The 27,237-nt window shown below is 53.0% G+C and overlaps 2 protein-coding genes and 1 pseudogene across 4 annotated transcripts; 2 read left to right on the top strand and 1 right to left on the bottom strand.

Moving 5' to 3' along the window:
- RPS28 (ribosomal protein S28) lies at nucleotides 1-913 on the top strand. 2 transcript variants are annotated; one of them, XR_001816908.2, is made up of 4 exons: nucleotides 1-99; nucleotides 186-233; nucleotides 472-649; nucleotides 763-913. XR_001816908.2 is itself a non-coding variant. In XM_017500103.2 (4 exons), the coding sequence occupies exons 1-3, from the start codon at nucleotides 61-63 to the stop codon at nucleotides 592-594; spliced, it is 210 nt and encodes a 69-aa protein (XP_017355592.1). In that variant the 5' UTR covers nucleotides 3-60; the 3' UTR covers nucleotides 595-610; nucleotides 763-913. The 2 variants fall into 2 exon arrangements, 1 of the variants encoding a protein (XP_017355592.1); XM_017500103.2 differs by having other exon boundaries at nucleotides 3-99; nucleotides 472-610.
- Nucleotides 801-21,293, bottom strand: KANK3 (KN motif and ankyrin repeat domains 3). 2 transcript variants are annotated; one of them, XM_017500099.2, is made up of 12 exons: nucleotides 21,235-21,293; nucleotides 15,368-15,432; nucleotides 14,789-14,793; nucleotides 12,260-13,558; nucleotides 12,083-12,182; nucleotides 11,672-11,878; nucleotides 11,486-11,570; nucleotides 10,812-11,028; nucleotides 3,279-3,424; nucleotides 2,958-3,158; nucleotides 2,775-2,873; nucleotides 801-1,336 (listed from the first exon to the last, which is right to left on the bottom strand). In XM_017500099.2, exons 2-12 carry the CDS (start codon nucleotides 15,403-15,405, stop codon nucleotides 1,259-1,261), a joined length of 2,475 nt encoding a protein of 824 aa, XP_017355588.2. In that variant the 5' UTR covers nucleotides 15,406-15,432; nucleotides 21,235-21,293; the 3' UTR covers nucleotides 801-1,258. The 2 variants fall into 2 exon arrangements, with proteins under 2 accessions (XP_017355588.2, XP_037584281.1); XM_037728353.1 differs by having other exon boundaries at nucleotides 21,061-21,264.
- Nucleotides 21,294-24,114: 2,821 nt separating this feature from the next.
- Nucleotides 24,115-24,991, top strand: LOC108283638 (annotated as a pseudogene).
- Nucleotides 24,992-27,237: the final 2,246 nt, after the last annotated feature.

Genomic DNA, 27,237 nt, shown 5'->3' with positions numbered 1-27,237 from the left:
ATAAAGGCTCTCCCCGGAGCACGTGATTCCTCTCCGCCAGACCGCTGCCGAGCCGCCATCATGGATACGAGCCGTGTGCAGCCTATCAAGTTGGCCAGGGTGAGATGGGGGCCCGAATTTGGGGGCAGCGGGAGGCAGTAGATGAACCGAGCGGGCCCGATCTAAACCCAGCTTCTTTCCACCAGGTCACCAAAGTCCTCGGCAGGACCGGTTCTCAGGGACAGTGCACGCAGGTAACCGGGTGGGGGCATTTGGCCGGCTCCCGGGGGCCCTAAACCCTGATAGGACCCCTACCCTGCCTTAACCCCTGCCAGCCAGAATTCGGGAACCGATGCTTCTTTCATCCCAGGGCTCTGGTGGCTCCTTTAAGGATCTGTGATCTGGCCCTGACACGTTCTTTGAATTCATAACTGCTTCCCACCCCGCGGCCCGCCCTGACGCCTTCCCCCACTCTCCGGTGGGGACCCGTAGGTGCGCGTGGAATTTATGGACGACACGAGCCGCTCCATCATCCGCAACGTAAAAGGCCCCGTGCGCGAGGGCGACGTGCTGACCCTGTTGGAGTCCGAACGAGAGGCCCGGAGGTTGCGCTGAGTTTGGCTGCTCGCTGGTTAGTGCAAAGAGGAAGGGAGGCTTCGTTAAGCTCAGGGTGAGAGGGCTTGGGAAGCAGAAAGAGAGTCTACAGAGATTGGCAAGAGGGAGGTGGGAGTTTGCCAGTTGCTGCGGGGCCTGTCAGCATCTCATGTTTGGGTCTGTTTACAGGGTTTTGGATGTTGGATTCGACCACTTGAGATGGAAACGGTGTGTCACGATCTGGTCCTTTATTTTATGCTGCCACACATAATTTGAGATGGACCTTTAAATAAAGCCTTTGTGATACAAGTTAACTCGGGTTCTTATCTGTGTGGTGCGACTAGGGATTCTGTTTCTTTAGTAGGTTTCTTGCGTGGCTCCCAGGTGGTCACCGATCCTCCCGCACTCTGGAAATGGTCGTGTTTGTATATATGCACCCTACCCCAAACAAAACACAGGCGTAGTAGGAGTGTTTTATTAGCAAAGACGTTTCCTTGGTCCCCACTTCACCTCGGTGAGGTCAGGGTGAGCCCCTTCCTGCCACAGTCACCCCAAGTGAAACCGCCTTTCTCTTCGGCCAGTGTTAGCCTCTGAGAAGAGGACCCTGGACCCTTCTGTGCGCCAAAGGCTGAGGTGACTGAGGAGATCTTCCCACAGCCAGGTGTAGTGAGCCAGATGGGGCAGCTCACTGAGCCTGGGCGTTCTCTTTGTCACTGCATTCTTCACCAGGTGTGGTACTCTGGGAGCCAGGGGATGACCGTGTCTAGACAGGAGGGGAAAAGGGGCGGGGGTAGAGGCTGCAATCTCCTTCAGGCGGGAAACCTGGGATTCCGCCCCAGCCTCACCTAGCGGATGGGAGCCACGCTGCCTGGTTGGAATCCTACCTCTGCCAGTTCTGACCTGGAAGAGGTGCTTGACCTTTGTTCCCACATCTCCCAGTGGGGCTAGTGCAAGTGTTCCTCAACTTATAATGAAAATATTGCAAGTTGAAATGTGTTTAATACACCTACCAAACATCACAGCTTAGCGTGGTCCATCTTAAGCCTGCTCAGAACTTGTTTGCCTGTAGTTGGGGAAACTCCATCTAACATGAAGCCTATTTTAATAAAGTGTTGAATGTCTCATGTAATGTATTGAATACTCTGGTGAAGTATGGTTTCTGTTAAGTGCACATCACTTTGACACTATCATTAAGTCAAAAAATTATAAGTGGTGCCAGGCATGGTGGCTCACGCCTATAATCCCAACACTTTGGGAGGCTGAGGTGGGTGGGTCACCTGAGGTCAGGAGTTTGAGACCGGCCTGGCCAACAAGGTGAAACCCCATCTCATGCCACTGCTTTGCAGCCTGGGTAACAGAGCAAGACTCTTGTCTTAAAAAAAAAAAAATTAGCTGGGCATAGTGGCATGTGCCTGTAGTTTTAGCTACTTGGGAGGCTGAGGTGGGAGAATCACTTGAACCTGGGAGGTGGAGGTTGCAGCGAGCTTGCGATCACCCCAGTGCACCTCCAGCCTGGGCAACAGCAAGACTCCATCTCAAAAATAAATAAATGTAAGTGGAGCCATGGTAATTTGGGCTCAGCCTGTACAGGATAAGTGGGCTGATTAGACGACTTCGATTATGAAAGTGCTGCAACAGCCTGGCGCTTGCCATCGGAGTATTAGTGGTGTTGGAGGCAAATCATGTGTTCTGCAAACTCACCCAGTCTCCAGTTCTGAAGCTCCGGCCCCCCTTCCCCACCCTGCCAGATGGCAAAGGACTCCTTTTTCCTTGGTAAGAGCCTCCCTGGGAGTAGGTAACAGGAGCCCAGGGAAATGCATAAAAGGTCTTAGCTAGGTCTGTGACCTTAGGTTACTTCCCCCTTAGAGGCCTCAGTCTCATGACCTGGGGTAGCATCAGCCTCACACTGGGGTTTTGCTGCTTTAACATCAAATCCCAAACCCTGCCAGATACTGTTTCACACCGGTAATCCCAGCACTTTAGGATGTTGAGGCAGAAGGATCCCTTGAGCACAAGGTTACAGAGTAAGACCCCATCTCCAACCACCAAAAAAAAACGCCACATAGGAGAATCCAGACACTGGCTCTGCACCCCTGGTGCTACGTTGAGGGAGCAGAAAGGGAGGCCTGGGCCATATTTACTATCCTCTGTAAACTGAATTTGCAGCTGGGAAGGTTTGTTTCTTTGGGAGCTGTGCTCACCTGGGTGTCAGGCTGGCCTGAGCTCAGGTGGGCATGTAGCAGAGCGGCCACCTCATCCTGCTCAGCCTCCAAGGCAATGGCCAGGGCACTGGTGCCTTCCTGAAGAACGTTAGGGACAGTCAGGTTCCTGAGCCAAGCCATAGTCCCGCCCCTCCAGATGCCAGCCCTATTATGGGGTCTTACATTGTCCAGGATGGCAGGGTCGCAGCCTGGCTGGGCAAGCAGCAACCGCACGGTGTCCAGGCGCCCATACTCACTGGCGCACATCAGCGCTGTGGCCCCATCCGCATCCTGTGCATTCACGTCAGCCCCACATGCCAGCAGGGCTGCCACCATGTCCTTTCGGCCGTGGCTGATGGCCAGCATGAGGGCCGTCTGCCCTGTCTGGGGAGTGGGGAAGAAGCGGAGACAGGCTTGGGTAGACTCAGGGAAGGAAAGTCACAGGCTGACTCCCAAAGTGGAAGTGACTCCTGGCTGAGAGCCACAGTGGGGGCATCCACGCACCTGGCTGGCCTTGGCATTGACATTGCCCATGCAGAAGAGTCTCTGGACCACAGCCATGTCCTCCTTCTCCCGCCCCACAGAGGTGAGTGCAGCCAGCATGAGAGGTGAGTAGCCAGCTCGGTTCTGGCGATTGACCTCACAGACCCCTGGGAGAGAGAAGGGGGCCATCCACTGAGATGCCAATACCCCGGCCCAACTTGATCCACCTACCTCCCTGCAGGCCTCAAGTACGGCACCTGCACACTGGGTGTCTCCTTAACACTTCCCCCACGATAGCCACGTGGTTCCTCCCTCACAAGGGTGTTGCCCAAGTATCATCTACTCAGTGAAGGACCTTCTTATTTCTTTTCATCTTTTTTTTTTTTTTTGAGACAGAGTCTCACTCTTGTCACCCAGGCTGGAGTGCTGTGGCATGATCTCAGCTCACTGCAACACCCCGCCTCCTGGGTTCAAGCAATTCTTCTGCCTCAGCCTTCCAAGTAGCTGGGACTACAGGCATGTGACATCACACCCGGCTTTTTATATTTTTTTAGTAGAGACACGGTTTCACCATCTTGGCCAGGCTGGTCTTGAATTCCTGACCTCAAGTGATCCACCCGCCTTGGCCTCCCAAAGTGCTGAGAATACAGGCATGAGCCACCAGCCCAGACCTCACTATTTCAGACCAGGCAGGGACTTGGTTTTGTTTGCTGCTGTATCCCTCAGTGCTTAGAAGAATACCTAGCACACAGTAGGTGCTCAGTTAACATTTGTTGACTGAATAAAATGACAGGTTTATTTTCAGGGCCACCACCCGCCAAGGCACCATTGTTGCTCCCATAAAGAACAGTGCCAGCCTCCACCCTTGTCCCTGAATCCACTCCAGGTTCCACACAGCAGCTGGGATCAACTATTTATTTATTTAGAAACAGAGTCTTGCTCTGTCTCTCATGCTGCAGTGCAGTGGCACAATCTTGGCTCGCTGCAAACTCTGCCTCCTAGGTTCAAACAATTCTCCTACCTCAGCCTCCTAAGTAGCCGGAATTACAGGCACATGCCATGACACCCACTAATTTTTGTATTTTTAGTAGAGACGGGGTTTCACCATGTTGGTCGGGCTGGTCTCAAACTCCTGACCTCATGATCCACCTGCCTTGACCTCCCAAAGTGCTGGGATTACAGGCGTGAGGCACCATGCCTGGCCAGGAACAACAATTTAAAATAAATTTGGTGGCCAGGCGCCGTAGTGCATGCCTGTAATCCCAGCACTTTGGGAAGCCAAGGCGCTGGATCACTTGAGGTCAGGAGTTTGAGACCAGCCCGGCCAACATGGTGAAACCCTGTCTCTACTAAAAATACAAAAAATGGTTGGGCATGGTGGTGGGTGCTTGTAATCCCAGCAACTTGGGAGGCCGAGGCAGAAGAATCACTTGAACCTGGGAGGCAGAAATTGCAGTAAGACCGAGATCATGTGACTGTACTCCAGCCTGAGCGACAGAGTATGACCCAGTCTCAAAAAAAAAAAAAACTGCCAACACCTTGATTTCCAACTTGACCTGTTGTTTGAAGCTGCCCACAGTGATATTTTGATGGCAGCCCTAGGAAGCAAAATAGCCTGGTCAACATTGCCTGTCCTGAATGAAACACAAATGTGAGCTCAGTTTCCTCTGGGATCAGTTCTGCTACCATCCTAGGCCTTGTTCCTCACAGCACCTGTTTCGATGGCATTTCCTGGAGTATCTATATTAATGCCTGTCTCCTTCCATTCTGAAGGCTCTGAGGATTGAGGTAGTGTAAGGAAATGAGTGGGCAGGCAGGGCATATAGTGAGGAGCTTGGAGAAAGGAGCTGGGTCAGGGTTATGGAATGGATATCCTAGTGAGGAAGGAGAGCTGAAATGAGGGACTGGGGAATAAAGGGTTAAGTCAAATGACAGCAAAAATAGGGGCTAGGCATGGTGGTTCACGCCTGTACACCCAATCCATAGGGAGGCCAAGGCAGGAGGATCACTTGAGGCAAGGAGTCAGAGGCCAGCCTGAGCAATACAATGAGACCCCCATCTCTTAAAAAAACAAAAAATTTGGCCAGTCACAGTGGCTCACACCTGTAATCCCAGCACTTGGGAGGCCAAGGTGGGCTGATCACAAAACCAAGAGATCAAGACCATCCTGGTCAACATAGTGAAACCCCATCTCTACTCAAAATATAAAAAATTAGCCAGGCGTGGTGGCATGTGCTTATAGTCCCAGCTACTCAGGAAGCTGAGGCAGGAGGATCGCTCAAACTGGGAGGCAGAGTTTGCAGTGAGCCCAAATCTTACCACTGCACTCCAGCCTGGCGACAGAGAGACTCAGCCTAAAAAACAAAAATTAGCTGGGTGTGGTGGATCGTGCCTATGGTCCCAGATACTCAGGAGGCTGAGGTGGGAGGATCCCTTGAGCCTGGGAGGTTGAGGCTGCAGTGAGCTATGATCACACCACTGCACCCCAGCCTAGGCAACTGCATTGTCTGTAAAAAGGGGTGGGGAGGATGTTCCCTGTTTGGGTGGCATACCCTGTGGGTGTCCATGCCTTCCACTGAGACACCAGTGCAAGGCATCATGTGGTGGGGGGGCACACAGAAAGAGCCAGAGCGGGGTCCCTGCAGGCTAGCCAAGGGACCCACCCATTTTCCTGCTCCTTTTCTCTTTCCTATTGCAGCTGCCCTTGGCCTTGCTTAACTAAAGAATTACCCTGACCAGGCACAGTCGTTCATGACTATCATCCCAGTACGTTGGAGCCGAGGCAGGAGGATCGAGGCAGGAGGATCACTTGAGCTCTGGCATTTGAGACCAGCCTGGGAAACAAAGTAAGACCTCATCTCTACTAAAAATACAAAAATTACCCAGGCGTGATGGTAAATGCCTGTAGTCCCAGATATTTGGGAGACTGAGGCAGGAGGATCACTTGGGCCCAGAAGTTGGAGACAAGCCTGGGCAACATGGGGAAACCCCATGTCTACAAAAAAATTAAAGAAGAATCACCCTCTTCATTGACTTCATCCTCTGGTTGTGTTCTGCTACAGCACTTGCCGCCATTTGAAATTATTTCATGTTTTTACTTGATAATCATCTCTCTCCACTCTTCCCTAACCACCCCCACCATACACGCACTCAAAACCACACATTCCTGAAAGTTCTTTGGAAGTAGATACTCATTCAACACACACTTGAGGGTTTGCTGTGGGTTTGTCAGGCAGGCGGGTAGGGTCAGGTGAGAGAAGCGTATGGAGAAGAGTTCACGACAGGCTGAAGGAGGATGACAGAGGCAAAGAGACAAGGGGTGGGGGCTGTGAAACGGAGGGGGGCAGTGGGTAACCACCCCTGTAAGGTCCAAGAATTGCTGGTGTTGGGAAATGGGAGCCAGTGAGCCGAGAAGTTGGGAGATGAGGGGCAGGAAGCAGGGAGCTGGGAAGTGAAATTCTGTAGGGGGCACAATTATTAGTGACATCAAGGTCTGGGGCTGACCTTATACCTGTAAAGCTGGTGTGGGGCAGAGTCAAGATCAAGGAAGGGCAGCCAGCAGGTTGGAGGAATCAGAGGGGAGGATATTGAAATTGACACGTGCCGGCCAGGTGCTGGTGGTTCGCTCCTGTAATCCCAGTACTTTGGGAGGCTGAGGCCAGTAGATCACCTGAGGTCAGGAGTTCAAGACCAGCCTGGCCAACATGGTGAAAACCCATCTGTACTGAAAATACAAAAATTAGCTGGGCATGGTGGTGCTCCCCTATAATCCCAGCTACTTGGGAGACTGGGGCAAGAGAATCGCTTGAACCCATGAGGTGGAGGTTGCAGTGAGCTGAGATCATACCACTGCACTCAAGCCTAGGCAACAGAGTGAGACTCAGTCTCAAAAAAAGAAAAAAAAAAGAAAGAGCACACCACTGCACTCCAGCCTGGGTGACAGAGCGAGACTCTGTCTTAAAAAAAGAAAAAAGAAATTGAGCCAGGCGCGGTGGCTCACGCCTGTAATCCCAGAACTTTGGGAGGCCAAGGTGGGTGGATGTCGAGGTCAGGAGATCAAGACCATCCTGGCCAACATGGTGAAACTCTGTCTCTACTGAAATACAAAAATTAGCCAGTCATGGTGGCATGTGCCTGTAGTCCCAGCTACTCGGGAGGCTGAGGCAGGGGAATCACTTCAACCCAGAAGGCGGAGGTTGCAGTGAGCCAAGTTTGCGCCACTGCACTCCAGCCTGGCGATAGAGCAAGACTCTAAGTAAAAAAAAAAAAAAAAGAAGAAGAAGAAGAAAGAAAAAAAAAGAAATTGACAAGCACAGCACAGTTCTCCCTACTTTCTCACTTACAGTTCTCAAGAGTAACTACAGAATGCTCTGGAAATGCAACATTTTGAGATAAGGAAGAACTAGCTGGAACAGGCTAGGCTCTGCTTCTGTCCCCATCTAGAAATAGGTTGTCCTTTAATGCGTTAGCCCAGTTCCTGTTCCCCAGGGTATAAAACCTAGAGCTAGAGCGGGCTGCTTTCCTGGGTCCCTCACCTGCAGTGCAAGTGGGACACCTGCAGACCAGATTCCATCCAACTTGGGCAGCTGCCTGAGCCTTGGGGGATTGGCTCACTGTCAATCCTAGGCTTCCGTTGTCCCTTGCTGCCTGTCTGTAAGTAAGGAACCTGCTTCGTGTAACTTGTCATGTGAGTGAGTGTTCTACCTTACCAGACTCGGCCAGTAGGGAAAACACATTCCAAGGTGCAGTCGGCTGAAGAGGTAACCAGTGCACAGTGGACCTGCTTTGCAGGAAGGATTAGGCTGGAGGGAGAAAGGAAGAACTGGCCAGGAGCTAAAGTTCAAGAAACAAGGCGCGACTTGAGGTAAAAGGGAGAAGCCGGAAGAAGGGGCCAAAGAGGGGAAAGGTGTGGAAGTGGACAGCAAGACAAGGTGCACACACAGGTACCTCAAGGCCCTGGATTCAAGGGGATGAAAGAGGAAACAGCCCCTGAATGCAGGGACATTGGTGTATATGACAGCAAGCAAGTAGGGGCAGAGGGGAAATGGGTGAGAAGCAGGGGCCCCAGGGGAGGGTCTGGAGAGGTGGAGGCAAATGGGAATTAGAGGCTGGGCACACTAGCTCATGTCCGAAATCTCAACACTTTGGGAGGCTGAGGCAGGCGGATTACTTGAGGTCAGGAATTCCAGACAGCCTGGCCAACATGGTGAAACCTTGTCTCTACCTCGTCTCAAAAGTACAAAAATTAGCTGGGCATGGTGGCGGGTGCCTGTAGTCCCACCTACTTGGGAGGCTAAGACAGGAGAATCACTTGAACCTGGGAGGTGGAGGTTGCAGTGAGCAGAGATCATGCTACTGCACTGCAGCCTGGGTGACAGAGCGAGAGTCCATCTCAAAAACAAAAACAAACAAATAGGGATTCGAACGTAGGAGATAAATGGGGCCAAGGAGCCAGAGGCCTCTGGTGGTGACCAATGATGCCTATACCCCTGCCGCAGCCCCAGCCCCCTTTAAGGCATGAGATGTCCAAGAAGTTCATTTGGATTCATTCCCTGTCTCCTGTCTCCTACAATGCTCCAGCTTCCAGAGCAGCTGTGTCCTTTCCTGGGTCACAAAGACCTCCAGGGCTGGGAGGGATCTGTGGGTTTAGGGGGTTGGGGGCAGACAGTGGGACCCACCGCAGTCTGCAGTGAGTGCCAGAGGTGCCCAAAGGCTGACTCAGAGGTTACTGAACCTGCAGGAGGGTACCTAGAGGGAGGGGCCTCCTGGAGGGGTTTACTGCCCACCAGACCCTCTGTGCCCAGTCTCTCGGGACAGGCAGCTGGAGGTTGGTAGGGCACAGTGCCGCATCCCAGGAGGGAGAGAGTCAGAGCCCTGCCTGGTGAGTACCTCACCTCTAAGCTGGACACTGGGGCTCGGGAACTCAGTGAGTGCTCCAGCTGGAGATTCAGGGACAGAGTACATGGTGGCCATTTACTGATCTACTACTACCTGTCTGGCAGTTTTACATGTATTATCATAACTACCCAGGGACAGAGGCCTTGCCAACCCCACTTCACAAGATTAAATAATGCCCCTAAACTGAGATCTGCCTAAGCCCAGAGCTGGGTATTCCATCCAGCTGCAAAGTGGGAGGAGCCTCAGGGCAGAACTAGGGGTATGGTGGGACCAAAATACCTTTTTTTTTTTTTTTTGGAGACGGAGTCTTGCTTTGTCGCCCAGGTTGGAGTGCAGTGGTGCTCACTCTTGGCTCACTGCAACCTCTGCCTTTTGGGTTCAAGCGATCCTCATACCTCAGCCTCCTGAATAGCTGGGATTGCACATGCCCACCACCATGCCCAACTAATTTTTGTTTTTCTGTTTTTGTTTTTGAGACTGAGTCTCACTCTATTGCCCAGGCTGGAGTGCAGTGGCGTGATCTCAGCTGACTTCAACCTCCACCTCCTGGGTTCAAGTGATTCTCGTGCCTTACCTCCTGAGTAGCTGGGATTACAGGCATGTGCCACCTCAGCCGGTTAATTTTTGTATTTTTAATAGAGATGGGGTTTCACCATGTTGGCCAGTCTGGTCTCAAACGCCTGACCTCAGGTGATCTGCCTGCCTCCGTCTCTCAAAGAGCTGGGATTACAGGTGTGAGCCACCGCCCCTAGCCTAATTTTTGTATTTTTAGTAGAGACGAAGTTTTACCATGTTGGCCAGGCTGTTCTCGAACTCCTGACCTCAAGTGATCTGGGATTATAGGCCACTGCGCCCCCACCCCGAGGGCAGAAGGCCTTTGGGAACCCAGACACAAAAAGGTTTAAAACCCAAGGAGGGGCTGGGTGCAGTGGCTCACGCCTGTAATCCCAGCAGTTTGGGAGGCCAAGGTGGATGGATCACGTGAGGTCAGGAGTTCGAGACCAGCCTGGCCAACATGGTGAAACTCCATCTCTACTAAAAATGCAAAAATTAGCCAGGTGTGGTGGTGCATACCTGTAATCTCAGCAACTTGGCTGAGACAGGAGAATTGCTTGAACCCAGGAGGCAGATGTTGCAGTGAGCCAAAATCACGCCAATGCACTCCAGCCTGGGCAACAGAGACTCCATCTCAAAAACAAAAATACAAACAAAAAAACCCAAGGAGGCTGGCAAGGTGCGGTGGCTCATGCCTGAAATTCCAGCACTTTGGGAGGCCAAGGCAGGCAGATCACGAGGTCAGGGTATCGAGACCATCCTGACCAACATGGTGAAACCCTGTCTCCACTAAAAATAAAAAATTAGCTGGGTGTGGTGGCTCGGGTCTGTAGACTCAGCTACTCGGGAGGCTGAGGCAGGAGAATCCTTTGAGCCCAGGAGGCGGAGGTTGCAGTGAGCCGAGATCGTGCCACTGCACTCCAGCTTGGTGACAGAGCGCGACTCGGTCAAAAAATAAAATAAAAAAACCCGAGGAGGAGTGGCGCCCTCTGCTGGACAGCCATTCTCTACCTTCCTCTCCAGAGTCTTCGCGCCTAGGTCAGCCCCTGCCCTTTCCTCCCCGATTTCCTGGTGTCCCACCCACCGTCCCTTGGCTCTGACCCGTATCCAGGAGCAACCTCGCGATGACCAGGTTCCCGTGGGACACACTGTAGTGCAGGGCCGTGTTCCCGTTGCCATCTGCCAGGTTCACCACGTGCGCCAGCAGCTCGGGTCCCAGGCTCCTCACCCCTTCCAGCATCCTTGCCACGGGCTCCGCCTGAGAGCGCCGCTGGCTGGACACTCGAAACCATTCCTGGGCCACCAGGCGCACCGCGCCCTGCCGGGATGGAGCGAAGATAACATTGGCTATGATCCACGACGCCGTGGTAAGGGAGCTGGGGATGGGCAGAGACTGGGAAGCGACCCCTTTGGCGTTTCCAGGCAGGGAAGGAAGGTCACTCCTTGTCCCGGTGGGAAGCCATGGGGACCCAGATGGAAGGCCGGGGCCACACCCCTATCGGAAGGGGTCCTTTCCTTCTAGAGAAGGATATGTGGGAGAACCTTGAATGGGGAAAGGCAATGAGCGCTTGCTCTTGGGGAATCCTGGAGTGGGGCCGGGGATGGGCCTCTTTGGGGAAACCAAGGAAAGATGGGCGCTGTCCTGGAACCGAGATCCCTTCGGAGAGCCCGGAGTCAGGCGAGGTGCCTGGCGGGAAGGGACGGATCTAGGTGCGCTCCCCTAAGAGGTGTCAGAGGTCCTTGGTGGCGCCTGCGCCACTCCTGGGGGCACTCACGCTGTCGCGGGCTACTCCGCGGGGCCGACCCAGCTGCCGCTGCAGCGCTGCGCATGCCTCCCTCAGACGCGGGCTCAGCTCGCACCTGCAGAGGAGGCAGGGCCGGGCTCAGAAGGGATCAGGGGGCAGCACCCACCAGAGGGAAGCAGCCGCCTCCTCTCCAAATTCCTCGCGAGCACCTCTCACCTCCCCTGTGGCACTGGCTGAGACTCTGCCTCCGCCTCAGGCTCAGGGTCCTGGATGTCTCCTCCGCTGGGAGGACCAGAGGTGCCGGAGTCGGATCCCCCGCCGCTGTCATCCCCGGAACCCGAGGAGCTCCCCGGCGGCTTGGCACCTCCGTTCTCGCTATCGCCATCGCTGTCGCTGGCGTCCTCGCTGGAGGAGCTCTCGTACCTGGGGGCAGGGTGGGAGGTGACTGCTAAACCTCCCCTATGGGCTCGTTCTGGAGGCCTGCGACGTGGGTGTGGCCGTCCCCATTTTACAGATGAGGAAACTGAGGATTGCCAAGACTACGCTGCCAGTAGAGGGGCAGAGTTGGGGTTACAACCCCGGTCCACGTCCCGGCAGAAGCTGCCATGGGAGGGGAAAGGCGCTCACTCTCCGTTGAGGACCCCAACAAACTGCAGGCTCTTGGGTCCCGAGCTGGGTTGGGCACCAGGTGTGCCGTCTCTCTTCTTCATGATGGATTTGAGGATGCCTGGCGGGGATGAGATGAGTGCACTGAGTTTGAGTGCGGCGCCCAGCAGGCCAGGGCCCAGCGGGGTCAGGACTCACCCGCAGGGGCCACGGCTCTGTCTCTCTCTGTGGATCTGGGCGGGCCCTTCTGAGTCAGGAAGGATGCCTCTGCCGGGGGCTCAGTCTGTGCGGCCTTCTCAGCACAGCTCCACGGGGTCTGGGTGGTGGCCTCGCAGGGCTGGACACAGGCCGCGGCCGCCGCGGCCGCCTCCTCCGCAGCCTCGCGGGCCTCCTCCAACTCCCGCAGCCGGCCCCGCAGAAGCTCACTCACCCCGCGCTGGTGCTCCAGGCTGGCACGCAGCAGCTCCAGCTCGCGCTCGACAGCCGCGGGCAGCCCCAGCAGCACCTCGGTCACCCACGCATCCGCCTCAACGGTCTCGGGGGCCGCCTCCACGCCGGCCTCCTGGGTCTCCGGCACAGCCTGGGCACCCACTTCTCGGGTCTCGGGCACGGCCTCGGCAGCCACCTCCCGGATCTGGGGCATCCCATCTAGGCTCCCGACTGACGCGTCGAGGACCTGAAGCACGCCCTCGCTGCGCCCTGCAGCCAGGCCGTCTGGGCCGTCAGCCCGGGCGCTGGCCTTGGCACGGATGCCGCGCTCGGAGTTGGCCAGGCGCTCGGTGAGCCGCCGCAGCTGGGCGAGCTTGTCCGGGCGCCCCTCGGCCTCCCCGTCGGGCTCGGGCTGCGCGCGCCCAGCCAGCAGCCGCGCCTTCTCTGCGCGCAGCGTGCGCACCTGCTCCTGCAGCTCGGGCAGCGCGCGCGCCTGGTCCTCGAGCTCGCGCAGGCGCCGAAGCGCCTCAGCCATCTGCTCTCGCACCAGCTGCAGTTGGGCGGGGCCGGGCGAGGCGGGCACGAGGTTAGGGGCGGGGCTGCTGCGGCCAGACCCGCGTGGGCTCCGTGGGACCCCGCGGCCAGGGCTGGGCGCGCGCTCGTGCGCCTGCGCTATCTCCAGCCGCCGGCTGGTCTCCCGGAGCGTGTGCTCGACGCGCGGGTTGCTCACGGGAGCGCGCGGCGACAGCGGCGGCATCAGGAGCCCGGAGGGCGCGCCTGGGGAGAGTATGCCCGGTGCTCCACCGTCGTCACTGGCCAGGGACTCGCTGGATGTCCAGGCGCCTAGGCTACGTGTGCCCGCGAGGCTGGGCCGGGACGCGCGGGGGGGACGCGCCGGCGGGGGTCCCAGGGCGCGGCGGGTGGCGGGGCCACGTTCCAGCTCCTCTATGTACTTGAGGAAGTCCAGATCCAGGTGGAAGCCGTAGGGCGTCTCCACCGAGTAGGGAGAGCTGGGGCTGCGGGCGCCCCGGGTGGCGGGGACCGGGCACAGGCGGGGGCCGCCCAGGTCTGCGTGCACAATGGGGGCACGGGGAGGGGGCATCAGAATGGGGAGACCCGGGAGATAACTAAGCCTAGCGTGTCCCTCACCAACGCCCACGGTTCACACCTATCTGTACCCAAGTATTAACTCAGTCGTGCGTTTAATGAGTGCCTACTCTGCGCTAAGCATGTTTCTAGGCCTTGGGGACACAGCAGTGAGCAAGACAAACATCCCTGTCCTCCTGTAGGAAGCAGATAAGCATCCTTCCAAATGATGCCTACGGCAATGATAATAGGAAATAAAAGGAGGAGGAGCAACTTAGGCTCTGGTTGTCAGGGAAGCGTTCCTGTGGTGTGGAAACCTGGCCCGGCCTCACACCTGTAATCCTGGCACTTTGGGAGGCCGGGGCAGGCGGATCACCCGAGGTCAGGAGTTCGAGACCAGCCTAACCAACATGGCAAAACCCTGTCTCTACCAAAAATACGAAAATGTACAGGGTGGTAGTGGCACGCGCCTGTAATCCCAGCTATTCTGGAGGCTAAAGCAGGAGAATCGCTTGAACCTGGGAGGTGGAGGTTTCAGTGAGCCGAGTTTGGGCCACTGCACCCCAGCCTGGGCGAAAGAGACTGCATCTCAAAAACAAACAAAGAAGCCCTGTCCAGTCGTGGTGGCTCACACCTGTAATCCCAACACTTTGGGAGGCTGAGGTGGGTGGATCACTAGAGCCCAGAAGTTCGAGACCAACCTGGGCAAGATATTGAGACCCCCCAATCTCCAAAAAAAAAAAATAGCTGGGCATAATGGAGCACGCCTGTAGTCTCAGCGACTTGGGAGGATGAGGTGGGAGGATCATGAGATGGGAGGACCACTTGAGCCCAGGAGGCAGAGGTTGCAGTGAGCTGAGATGGCATAACTGCACTCCAGATGGTGACAGAGTGAGACCCGGTCTCAAAAAAAAAAAAAAAAAAAAGTTGGTGTGGGGAAGCCCTGCACGATGAGCAATGAGGAGAAAGCAGCTGGGAACAGGTTTCTAGAAGAAAACAGCTCATGGAGGGTCAGCTGGAGTCACAGTGGGGTGGAGACCAGGGTGTCCAGAGCAGAGTGAAGGAAGGGAGGGGGAGAGGAATGGAGGTAGAGGGGCCACACTTCCTAGAGTTGAGGGCTACCTGGGAGCTGGGTGTATTCCATTTGTGATTAGTGCCATAGGTGGGTTTTGTTTTGTTTTGTCTTTTTGAGGTGGAGGCTTGCTCTGTCACCCAGGCTGGAGTGCTGTAGTTCCATCTCTGTTCACTGGAGCCTCCCCCTCCCAGGTTCAAGTAATTCTGCCTCAGCCACCTGAGTAGCTGGGACTACAGGCACACACCACCATGCCAGGCTAATTTTTTTTTTTTTAGATGGAGTTTCACTCTTCTTGCCCAGGCTGGAGGGCAATGGTGCCATCCCAGGTCACTGCAACCTCCACTTCCCGAGTTCAAGTGATTCTCCTGCCTCAGCCTCCCAAGTAGCTGGGATTACAGGCACGTGCCACCATGCCTGGCTAATTTTTGTATTTTTAGTAGGAATGGGGTTTCACCATGTTGGCGAGGCTTGTCTGAAACTCCTGACCTCAGGTGATCCACCTGCCTTGGCCTCCCAAAGTGCTAGGATTACAGGGGTGACACAGGCATGAGCCTCCGCACCTGGCCATGATTGATGCCGTAGGTGATTTAAAGCAGGATCATGACATTGGAGAGGACCCTCTGGCCATTGTAGGGCTGTGTCCCCACACACAGGCATTGGACATGGCTCTGTGGATGCACACACGCACACACACACACATATCTGTTTTTGCACACTCACCAGGCAGGTTCTGATTCAGGGCAAACTTGGCCATGTTTCCTGCAGCAGCCGTCAGAGGCACCCTGCAAAAGGGATGAAGGTGGGGCTGGGTGCTGTCCCTCTGGCTGGAGCCTCTGGGGCCTGCCTTTGAGTCTAAGTAAACAGGACCCAAGAGCTCTCCTCCTCCTTCACCCACCCATCTCCCTCCACACATGCCCGCTCCTTCCTCTTCCCTTAAGAGACCTTGAAACTTTTTATTTTTTGAGACAGATTCTTGCTCTGTGGCCTAGGCTGGAGTGCAGTGGCGTGATCTTGGCTCACTGCAACCTCCGCCTCCCAGATTCAAGCAATTCTGCTTCTGTCTCCTGAGTAGCTTGATCACGAGTTGCCTGCCTCGGCCTCCCAAAGGACTGGGATTACAGGTGTAAGCCACTGCACCCAGCCAAAACTTTTTCTTTTTTTTTTTTTTGAGACAGAGTCTTGCTCTGTTGCCTAGGCTGGACTGCAGTGCCACAATCTTGGCTCATTGCAGCCTCCGCCCCCCAGGTTTAAAAGATTCTCCTGCCTCAGCCTCCCGAGCAGCTGGGATTACAGGTGCCTACCACCATATCCTGCTACTTTTTGTATTTTTAGTAGAGACAATGTTTCACCATATTGGCCAGGCTGGTCTCGCACTCCTGACTTCAAGTGATCCACCTGCCTCGGCCTTCCAAAGTGCTGGGATTACAGTCATGAGTCACTATGCCCGGCCAACCTTGAAACTTTGGATGGAATGAATGAGGCCCAGGTGTGGGACCTCAGCCTGCTCAACAGGAGGAAGCAGGAAAGATGTCAAGCAAAGAGAGGAAGACGACCAAGAAAACAAGGGTAGCTGGAAGTGGGGAGGCATTCCAGACCTGCTGGGCTTTCTGGTAACCTCTGGGGAAAATGAGAAATGGATGCTCCACATAGTGGGCTGTGAGCCTTTAGAAAAGGAAGACCAAAGTTGGAAATCCTTCATGGAATCATTAAAAACTCATCTGGAAGCCAGGCGAGGTGGCTCATGCCTGTAATCCCAGCATTTTGGTAGGCCCAGCTGGGTGGGTCATGAGGTCAGGAGTTCAATACCAGCCTGACCAATATGGTGAAACCCCGTCTCTACTAAAAATACAAAAATTAGCCAGGCGTGGCGGTGAGCACCTGTAATCCCAGCTACCCAGGAGGCTGAGGCAAGATAATCACTTGAACCCGGGAGGTTGCCCTGAGCTGAGATCACGCCACTGCACTCCAGCCTGGAGACAGAGAGATTGTGTCTCATACAAAAAATAAAAATTAAAAAAACAAAAACCTTATCTGGGACCAGACACCCTGGTTTACACCTGTAATCCCAGCACTTTGAGAGGCTGAGAGGGATGGATCACCTGAGGTCAGGAGTTCAAGACCAGCCTGGCCAACATGGTAAAACCTTGTCTCTACTTAAAATACAAAAATTAGCCAGGCGTGGTGATGAGCACCTGTAATTCCAGCTACTCTGGAGGCTGAGGCAGCAGAATTGCTTGAACCCAGGAGGTGGAGGTTGCAGTGAGTCAAGATCGTGGCACTGCACTTCAGCCTGGGTGACAGAGCAAGACTTGGTCTCAAAAAAAATCATGTAATTGTGCATCCAAATTTTTACCAAGTTCAATTGTGAAACTGTTGCAGGAATGATGGGAAATTGGGGGCTACATGCACAAAAGATCCACATCAACAAATCAGTGGATACTTGTCTCCCTGGAATGTTGCTAGTGGAGTTTCACAGGGCTTGATCCTTGGCTTGTAAGAGTTTGTAAGCCGGGCGCGGTGGCTCACGCCTGTAATCCTAGTACTTTGGAGGACTGAGGCGGGCAGATCACGAGGTCAAGAGATGGAGACCATCCTGGCCAACATGGTGAAACCCCATCTCTACTAAAAATACAAAAATTAGCTGGGTGTGGTGGCGCGTGCCTGTAGTTCCAGCTACTCAGGAGGCTGAGGCAGGAGAATTGCTTGAACCCTGGAGGCGGAGGTTGCAGTGAGCCAAGATTGTGTCACTGCACTCCAGCCGGAGTGCCTGGTGACGGAGCGAGACTCTATCTCAAAAAAAAAAAAAAAAAAAAAAAAAAAAGGAGTTTGTAATGCAAACGGAAACACCTGGGTTGTCAGAGCTGTGGCTGTTCATGGGGCAGCGGGAGAAAGTGACTGTTCAGATGACGTGATGGTGTCTGTAAGAAAGTAAGGAAGATTGGCCACATAATAATGTGATTTTTAACAAGGACAAATATTGAATCCAGAACTTTGATTCAAAAAGCACAGGGTGGGCTGGGCACGGTGGCTCATGCCTATAATCCCAGCACTTTGGGAGGCCAAGATGGGCAGATCATGAGGTCAGGATATCGAGACCATCCTGGCAATGGTGAAATCCTATCTCTACTGAAATACAAAATATTAGCCGGCGTCGTGGCATGCACCTGTAGTCCCAGCTACTCGGGAGGCTGAGGCAGGGAAATCGCTTAAATCCAGGAGACGGAGGTTTCACTGAGCTGAGATCATGCCACTGCACTCCAGCCTAGTGAAAGAGCAAGTCTCAAAAGAAAAAAAAGCACAGGATGAAATCTCAGCACTCTGGGAAGCAAAAGCAGAAGGATCACTTGAGCCAGGAAGGAGTTCCACACCCACCTGGGCAACATGGCAAGACCCTATCTCTATTTTTTTTCTTTTTGAGACAAAATACAACAATTAACTGGGTGTAGTGGCACGCACCTGTAATCCACCTGTAATCCCAGGTACTCAGGAGGCTGAGGCAGGAGAATTGCTTGAAGCCAGGAGGTGGAGGTTGCAGTGAGCCAAGATCGAACCACTGTACTCCAGCCTGGGCAACAGAGCAAGCCTCCTTCTCAAAAACAAAACAAAACACCACCTGGCAACCCTCCCAGCCACCCCTTCTGACTTTTTTAATCCCTGGTGACCACCTGTGTGCCCGACCCTACCAGGCATTGAGCACTCATCAGCCCCCCTGACTCATTACCCTCCTCCACTGATGGGGAGACCCTGACCCCACTTCCCACCTTTGTCTGGCTGAAGTCCCTGAACTCTCCCTTCCTCCAAGGCCAGGCAGGGGGGCCCCTTCCAGTCCCCGAGCAGCTGTTTCCCATCCCTTCACATTGGCTGCAAGGAGTGGGTCAACAGGCCAACAGGTCATCGCAGAGGACAGCCAATACCGTTCATCACTTGTTTTCAGGAAATTGCCAAGGAAGAACTGGGCTGTGGAAAAAGCCCAGATTGAGGCTTGGGGGGTCTGGGTCTGCTTCTCACACAGCTGGCTGTATGATGCAATGGGGTCATCGTCCTCCTCCAATGACCTGGTCACACCCAAATCCCAGGCCCTGCGATCTCAGAAGACAGCTGTGGGCCATTCCTGAGACCTAAACTAGCTGAAGCAGTTGGATCCAGAGGCTGGGCTAAAAAAAGGAATGGATACCCCCAGAGTGTCAGATCATAACAACACTTTTGACATTTATTACAGGCCAGCCTCTAGTCTAAGCAATTTATTGATATCTTTTTTTTTTTTTTTTTTTTTTGAGACGGAATCTTGCTCTGTCACCAGGCTGGAGTGCAGTGGCACAATCTCGGCTCACTGCAACCTCCACCTCTGGGTTCAAGCAATTCTCCTGCCTCAGCCTCCCGAGTAGCTGGGACTACAGGCACCTGCCACCACGCCCAGCTAAATTTTTATATTTTATTAGAGACAGGGTTTCACCATGCAGGCCAGGATGGTCTCAATCTCCTGACCGTGTGATCCGCTGGCCTCTGCCTCCCAAAGTGCTGGGATTTCAGGTGTGAGCCCCTTTGCCTGGACTCTTTTTAAGAGGCAAGTTCTCACTCTGTCACCCAGACTAGAGTGCAGTGGCTCAATCATATCTCAGTGTAGCCTTGAACCTGTGGGCTCAAATGATTCTCCCACCTCAGCCTCTCAAATAGCTGAGACTACAGGAACACACTTCTACTTCTGGCTAATATTTTTAATTTTTTGTTTGTTTGTTTTAAATAGAATCATGCTCTGTCGCCCAGGCTGGAGGAGTGCAGTGGTGCGATTTTGGCTCACTGCAACCTCTACCACCTGGGTTCAAGCGATTCTCCTACCTCAGCCTCCCAAGTAGCTGGGACTACAGGTGTATGCCACCACACCAGCTAATTTTTGTATTTTTAGTAGAGACAGGGTTTCACCATATTAGCCAGGCTGGTCTCAAACCAGGCATGAGTCACCATGCCCAGCCTAATTTTATTTTTTGTAGGTAATGGTGTCTTGCTATGTTGCCCAGCCTGGTCTCCAACTCCTGGGCTCAGGCAGTCTTTCCAGTTCAGCATCCCAGAGTGCTGGGATTATGGGCATGAGCTACTGCACCTGACCTTGACTTATTTTTTTTAAAGCCTAGCTAAACCCACTGAGGTTAGATTTTCTATGATCATTGTCCCTTCCTCTATCATACAGATGGAGAAACTGAGACACAGAACAGTTTAGTGTCCTGCCTGCATCCTGTCACAAACAGGCAGAGGCAGCATTTGAACCCAAGCAGCTCTTCCAGAGTCCATGCATTGGCCACTACACTCGAATGCTTTATTTTGGAGACGGAGTCTCTGTCACTAAGGCTGGAGTGCAAGGGCTGGATCTCGGCTCACTGCAACCTCCGACCCCCAGGTTCAAGTGACTTTCCTGCCTCGGCCTCCTGAGTAGCTGGAATTACAGGCGCTTGCCACCACACCTGGCTAATTTTTTTAATTTTTAGTAGAGATGCGGTTTCACCTTTTTGGCCAGGTTGGTCTCAAACTCCTGACTCAAGAGATCAGCCCTACTTGACCTCCCCAAATGCTGAGATTACAGGCATGAACCACTGTGGCTGGCCTTGCTCGAATGCTTTCTAGAAACAGCCCCTTCCCCTTCCCAGCAGGAGCAGGGAACCTCAGGGGGCTTGGCCCTTCCAGCCTGCACCTGTGTCAGATCCTGCATGTGTCCCTGATTGGGGTGGAGGCTCCCCCTACCTCTGCTGCTCCAGGGGCTGGGGCCTCACTGGAGTGGGGCGTGGAGCTGCCTTCTCCTCTCCTCTGCTCCCTGCCCTGGCTGTCACGGCATGATCGGGATTCTCTGCCTAAGACCCCCTCATTAGGCCGTCAGAATCGACGCCATACAGCCGCTTTCCCGCCCCAGGGACTATTTTGGGACACAGAGCTGTGATCACCAAACCAGAGGGGTGGGGGCCACGGCAGGCCGGTGAGGATCCCAGTCCTGGGGAGAGGGCGCCTTCCAGGAGCCCTTGATGTTTGGTGGGACTCTCAGACTCTTGAGGTGGGTTGGGGGTAGCTGGTGACAGCAGGAAGGGGGGTGTTAATGTCATCATCATCCGCCCACCCCCGGGTCGTCCTGGCCGCACAGAGACAGAGCAGTTTCCTACAGGAAGCGTCGCCGGGCGGTCCCATCCGCTACCCATTGTCTGCGGGTCCCGAGGCCGTGCGTCCCTCCCCAAAACACCATTTCCGTGTCACGCTCCCACACCCAGCCCAGCTCGAGGGGCTGGCCAGGGTCCCCAAGCCGTCCCGGGAAAGGGTCCCAGAACCGGTTGGGGCACTAGGGAGCAAACAAGCCCCCCAGTGGGCTCCTGAAGGGCGAGAGGGGGACGATCCCACGCCTCCAGAGCCCCACACTCTGCTCGCTACCCACCTGGGGCTCCCAGTGTGGGAAGGGTCCCGGCCAGAGGACACGGCGCCCGCTCCGTCGCAGCGCGCAGAGCCCGCAGTGGGGCTGGAAACGCAGCGCAGCACTGGGTCCCGGTGCGTCCCCGAATCCACCCACTCAAGATCCCCCTATATGTGTCGCCGCAAGTTGGCGATTTACCTGAAGCCGCAACCCCAGCCGCGCCCGCACCCGAGCCCGCCCCCTCGAAGTCCGGGGACTGATTATCAAGGCCTTGACCCTAACTGACGGCCACTCCAGCCAACCAGCACCCGAGGCTCTCCAGGAAGTCCAATAGGAAAGTGGGGTGGGACAACGGAGGCGGGGCCTGGAATATGGGCGTGGATGTGGGCGGGGCCTGCAGTGACGGTCGCCGAGCGCGGGCTGGCGGCATTTCTGTACCAGCAGAGGTCAAGTCCCTGCCCAGCGCCAGGCCAAGGAGCTTGGATTTGATCCACAGGCACGAGGGAGCCATGAGAGAACTATAAGTAGAAGAGTAACCCGGTGGGATTTCTGTAACTGGTACTTATTTTGCAGTGCCTGGATGAAGTACCAGGACCCGGATCTTCCCTACCGCAGAACCTTTGCACATGCAGTCCCACCTACCAGAAATGCTTTTCCTTGCACCTGCACACGTGGGTACTTTTTGAGATTCCCCACTTTTTTTTTTTTTTTTTTTTTTTTAGACGGAGTCCCAGGCTGGAGTGCAGTGGCGCGATTTTGGCTCACTGCAACCTCTGTCTCCGGGTTCAAGCAATTCTCCTGCCTCAGCCTCCCGAGTAGCTGATTACAGGCACACACCACGATGCCCCGCTAATTTTTGTATTTTTAGTAGAGACAGGGTTTCACCATTGGCCTGAATGGTCTCAAACTCCTGACCTCAAGTAATCTGCTCGCCTCGGCCTCCCAAAGTGCTGGGATTACAGGCGTGAGCCACCTCGCCCAGTCTCCCCTACCTTCTGAGGTTCAACCTTTGTGTTGCTGCCCCCTAAATGCCTGACATAGCCCCTCCCTAGTATTTTTCTCATCACTCTATTGAATTAGCCTAATAGCTACTTTTACTAACTGAAAAACAAGAGCAGACTCTGTTATGGCCAGGTGCAGTGACTCACACTTGTAATCCCAGTATTTAGGGAGGCATAGATGGGAGGATCGCTGGAGCCAGAAGTTGAGACCAGCCTGAGCAACATAACAAGACCTAGTTCTCAAAACAAAACAACAAAACAAAGACACACACACACACACACAACACTCATTTATTTGTTTACTATCTCACTAAAAATAGCCACACCAAGGCTGGGCATGGCGGCTCATGCCTGTAATCCCAGCACTTTGGAAGTTCGATTTAGGTGGATCACCTGAAGTCAGGAATTTGAGACCAGCCTCTACTAAAAATACAGAAATTAGCTGGGCGTGGTGGCAGTTGCCTGTAATCCTTGTTACTCGGGAGGCTGAGGCACGGGAGGCTGAGGCATGAGAATCACTTGAACCTGGGAGGAGGAGGTTGCAGTGAGCTGAGATCGTGCCACTGCAATCCAGCCTGGGTGACAGAGTGAGACTTTCTCTCAAAAAAAAAAAAAAAAATTATACATGGTTGTGCACGCCTGTAATCTCAGCTACTCGGGTAGCTGAGGCAGGAGAATCGCTTGAACATGGGAGGCAGAGGTTACAGTTACACCAATGCATTTCAGCGTGGGTGACACAGTGAGACTCCATCTCTAAATAAATAATTAACTGTCAGCACCATGGGAGCAGGAAACTGGCTTTGGTCACTACTTTATCCAGTGATCTAGCACACAGTAGATGCTTAATAAGTGTTTGCTGAAATAATTTTTTTTGGGGGGGGACAAGATCTCATTCTGTTGCCCAGGCTAGAGTGCGGTGGCACAATATCTCAGCTCACTACAACCTCCACCTCCTGGGTTTAAGCGATCCTCCTGCCTCAGTCTCCCAAGTAGCTGAGATTATAAGCTTCCCAAGTAGCTGGGATTATCATGCCCAGATAATTCTTTTACTTTTAGAAGAGATAGGGTTTCACCACTTTGCCCAGGCTCAACTCCTTGGCTCAAGCAATCCACCTGCCTTGGCCTCACAAAGCGCTAGGATCACAGGCGTAAGCCACAGCACCTGGCCAGACTATAGTAATATTGTATATGTATTTTAATATCTGATACTCCTGGCTTTTTTGTTTGTTTGTTTGTTTTGTCTTGTTTTTCTGAGATGGAGTCTGGTCTGTAGCCCAGGCTGGAGTGCAGTGGCACGATCTCGGCTCACTGCAACTTTCACCTCCCAGGTTCAAGAGATTCTCCTGCCCTCAGTCTCCAGAGCAGCTGAAACTACCAGTATGTACCACCATGCATGGCTTTTTTTTTTTTTTTTTTTTGTATTTTAAGTAGAAACAGGGTTACACCATGTTGACCAGAATGGTCTTGATATCCTGACCTCGTGATCCACCTGCCTTGGCCTCCCAAAGCGCTGCGATTACAGGCGTGAGCCACGGAGCCCAACCCTGATACTCCTTTAAAAAAAAAAAAATTCCTGGGCTATTTTAATTGGTTGATTCTTTCCGTTAAAACTGAAATTCTGTAAAGTTTCCCCATGAAAACTCCATTGGAATTTTTTCCTGTTTCTTTGAGACAGAGTTTTACTCCATTGCCCAGGCTGGAGTACAGTGGCAAGACTGTGGCTGACTGCAGCCTTGAACTCCCAGGCTCAAGCAATCCCCCCACCTCAGCCTCCCAAGTAGCTGGGACTACAGACATGTGCTATCACGTCCAGCTAGTTTTTTATTTTTTGTTGAGACAGGGTCTATGTTGCCTGGGTTGGTTGCAAACTCCTGGATTCAGGTGATTCTTCTGCCTCAACCTCCCTAAGTACTAGGATAACAGGCATGAGCCATTGCACTTGACCTCCATTGGAATATTTAAAATATTTTTATTGTAAAATAAAGTGTCCATAGATGCACACACACAGCCAGATTCAAGAAACCGCATAAAACAAATGTATACTCTTTCCCTAAGCAGCCTGAGGTAGTCTGTCAAAATGGTTCACTATTCACTTGACCGGAGAACCCCACAAAATCATGCAAATCAAGAGGTTCAAATCTTTGTGTTCACTTTGAGAACACTGTGAAACTGCCCAGGCTATCAAAAGTATACATATATGAAAAGCCATGAAGTATCTGAAAGATGTCACTTTATAGAAACAGTGCATACCTTTTCGACGTTACAATGGTCAAGTTGGAAGGTGTCCCCAGGCCAAGCAGTGGGTCTGGACACAAGGTCAGTGACCCAGAAAAAATGCTGAATTTTTGCTGCACATGCTTTAAAATGCAGTGGCTGGGCGAAGTGGCTCACGCCTGTAATCCCAGCGCTTCGGGAAGCTAAGGCAGCAGATCAACTGAGGTGAGGAGTTTGAAACCAGCCTAGCCAACATGGCAAAACCCAGTCTCTACTAAAAACACAAATATTAGCTGGATGTGGTGGCAGGCACCTGTAATCCCAGCTACTCAAGAGGGTAAGGCAGGAGAATTGCTTTAACCGGGGAGGCGGAGGTTGCAGTGAGCCGAGATCGCGCCATTGCACTCCAGCCTGGGCAACAGAGTGAGACGCCATCTAAAAAACAATGCAGAGAGTAATGCTGAACTTAAGGGTTTAGATGTAGATTCTCTGGTCATTGAGCATATCCAAGTGAACAAAGCACCTAAGATGCACTGCTGGACCTACAGAGCTCATGGTCAGATTAACCCATGCATGAGTTCTCCCTGCCACACTGAGATAATCCTTACTGAAAAGGAACAGATTGTTCCTAAACCAGAAGAGGAGGTTGCCCAGAAGAAAAAGACATCCCAGAGAAACTGAAGAATCAAAAACTTATGGCACAGGACTAAATTCAGCGTTAAAATTAATGGAATTAAAAGAAAAAAAACACACCACACACACACAGACACATAGCCAGGTGCGATGGCTCACGCCTGTAATCCCAGCACTTTGGGAGGCCGAGGCGGGCAGATTATGAGGTCAGGAGATCAAGACCATCCTGGTCAACATGGTGAAACCCCATCTCTACCAAAAATACAGAAATTAGCCAGGTGTGGTGGCGGCAGCCTATAGTCCAAGCTACTCGGGAGGCTGAGGCAGGAGAATTGCTTGATTTGGGGAGGCGGAGGTTTCAGTGAGCCAAGATCGCGCCACTGTACTCCAATCTGGATGACAAAGCGAGACTCTGTCTCAAACAAAAACAAAAACAAAAGATAAATGCAATTAAAAGTAAACACACACACACACACACACACACACACACACATAACAACAACAACAAAAAAAAAACCACAAATGTATAGCTTAAGGAATTACTCTAATGGGGAGTTCTCAACCAGGAGTGATTTTACTCCATGGGAGAATGGCAATATCTAGGGACATTTTTTGGGTGATAGGGAGGAGGATGTTTTTTGGCATCTAGAGGGTGGAGGCCAGGAATGTAGCCAAACACCCTGCAATGCACAGGCCAGCCCCAAGGACCAAGAATTATGTGGTCTAAATGTCAAGAGTGCTAAGTTTCAGAAACCCAGCGCTGAGATGTCATCATCACCTCCACTCAGGCCAACCAACTGCAGTGACCAGCTACCCCAAAAGCCCCTCCATGAACTGTGTCCTAGTCACAGCTACCCCTCACTCGCAAAGTAACCACTGTTTTGTGACTTTTGTTTTATTCATTTATTTACTTATCTATTTATTTTCGAGACAGGTTCTTGCCCTGTCACCCAAGCTAGAGTGCAGTGGCACAATGACAGCTCACTACAGCCTTGACTTCCTGGGCTCAGGTGATTCTCCCATCTCAGTCTCCCAAGTAGCTGGGATTACAACCATCAGCCAGCAAGTTTGGCTAATTTTTGTTTATTTCTTGTAGAGAGTGGGGGCTGGTCTCAAACTCCCAGCCTCAAGCAATCCTCTGGGCTCAGCCCCCTAAAAGTGTTAAGATTACAGGCATGAGCCATTGCACCCAACTGTTATGACTTCTGTAGTAATCACTGCCTTGGACCCCTGTGTAAGTTTTTTGTTGTTTTTTTGTTTGTTTGTTTTGAGATGGAGTCCCACTCTGTTGCCCCGGCTGGAGTGCAGTGGCACGATCTCGGCTCACTGGAACCTCCTCGCCTTCTAGATTCAAGTGATTCTTCTGCCTCAGCCTCCTGAGTAGCTGGGACTACAGGCAGGCACCACCATGCCCAGCTAATTTTTGTATTTTTAGTAGAGACGGGGTTTCACCATGTTGGTCAAGCTGGTCTTAAACTCCTGACCTCATGATCCACCCGCCTCAGCCTCCCAAAGTGCTGGGAAAACAGGCGTGAGCCACCATGCCCCGCCCTATTTGTTTTTTTAAAACAGAATCTTGCTCTGTTGCCCGGGCTGGAGTGCAGTGGCATGATCTCAGCTCACTGCAGTCTCCTGAGTTCAAGAGATTCTCCTGCCTCAGACACCCAAGTAGTTGAGATTACAGGCACCTGCCACCACGCCCAGATTTTTTGTGTTTTTGATAGAGACGGGGTTTTACCATGTTGACCATGCTGGTCTGGAACTCCTGGCCTCAGGTGATCCACCTGCCTTGTCCTCCCAAAGTTCTGGGATTACAGGAGTGAGTCAATGTACCCAGCCCTGTGTAGGTTTTTGTTTGTTTGCTTGCTTGTTTATTTATTTTGAGACAGAGTCTCACTGTGTTGTTTAGGCTGGGGGCAGTGGCGCAATCAATGTTTACTGCAGCCTGGAACTCCTGGGCTCAAGTGATCCTCAGCCTCCAGAGTAGCTGGGAGACAGGTGAGCACCACTTCACCTGTATAGTTTTTTGTTTATTTGTTTTTTGAGACAGTGTTTTACTCTTGTTGCCCAGGGTGGAGTGCAATGGCGTGATATCAGCTCATTGCAACCTCTACCTCTCGGGTTCAAGCAATTTTCCTGCCTCAGCCTCCCAAGTAGCTGGGATTACAGGCATGCACCACCACGCCTGGCTAATTTTGTATTTTTAGTAGAGAGAGGGTTTCTCCATATTGGTCAGAATGGTTTCGAACTCCTGACCTCAGGTGATCTCCCCGCCTTGGCCTCCCAACATGCTGGGATTACAGGCGTGAGCCACCATGCCTGACCACCTGTATAGTTTTATTACTCAAGTGTG

The sequence above is a fragment of the Cebus imitator genome, unplaced genomic scaffold (genome assembly GCF_001604975.1).
Source record: "Cebus imitator isolate Cc_AM_T3 unplaced genomic scaffold, Cebus_imitator-1.0 Scaffold263, whole genome shotgun sequence".
Lineage (NCBI taxonomy): Eukaryota > Metazoa > Chordata > Mammalia > Primates > Cebidae > Cebus > Cebus imitator.
The sequence above is the reverse complement of the archived record's forward strand: the minus strand, read 5'-3'. Positions and strand labels throughout refer to the sequence as shown.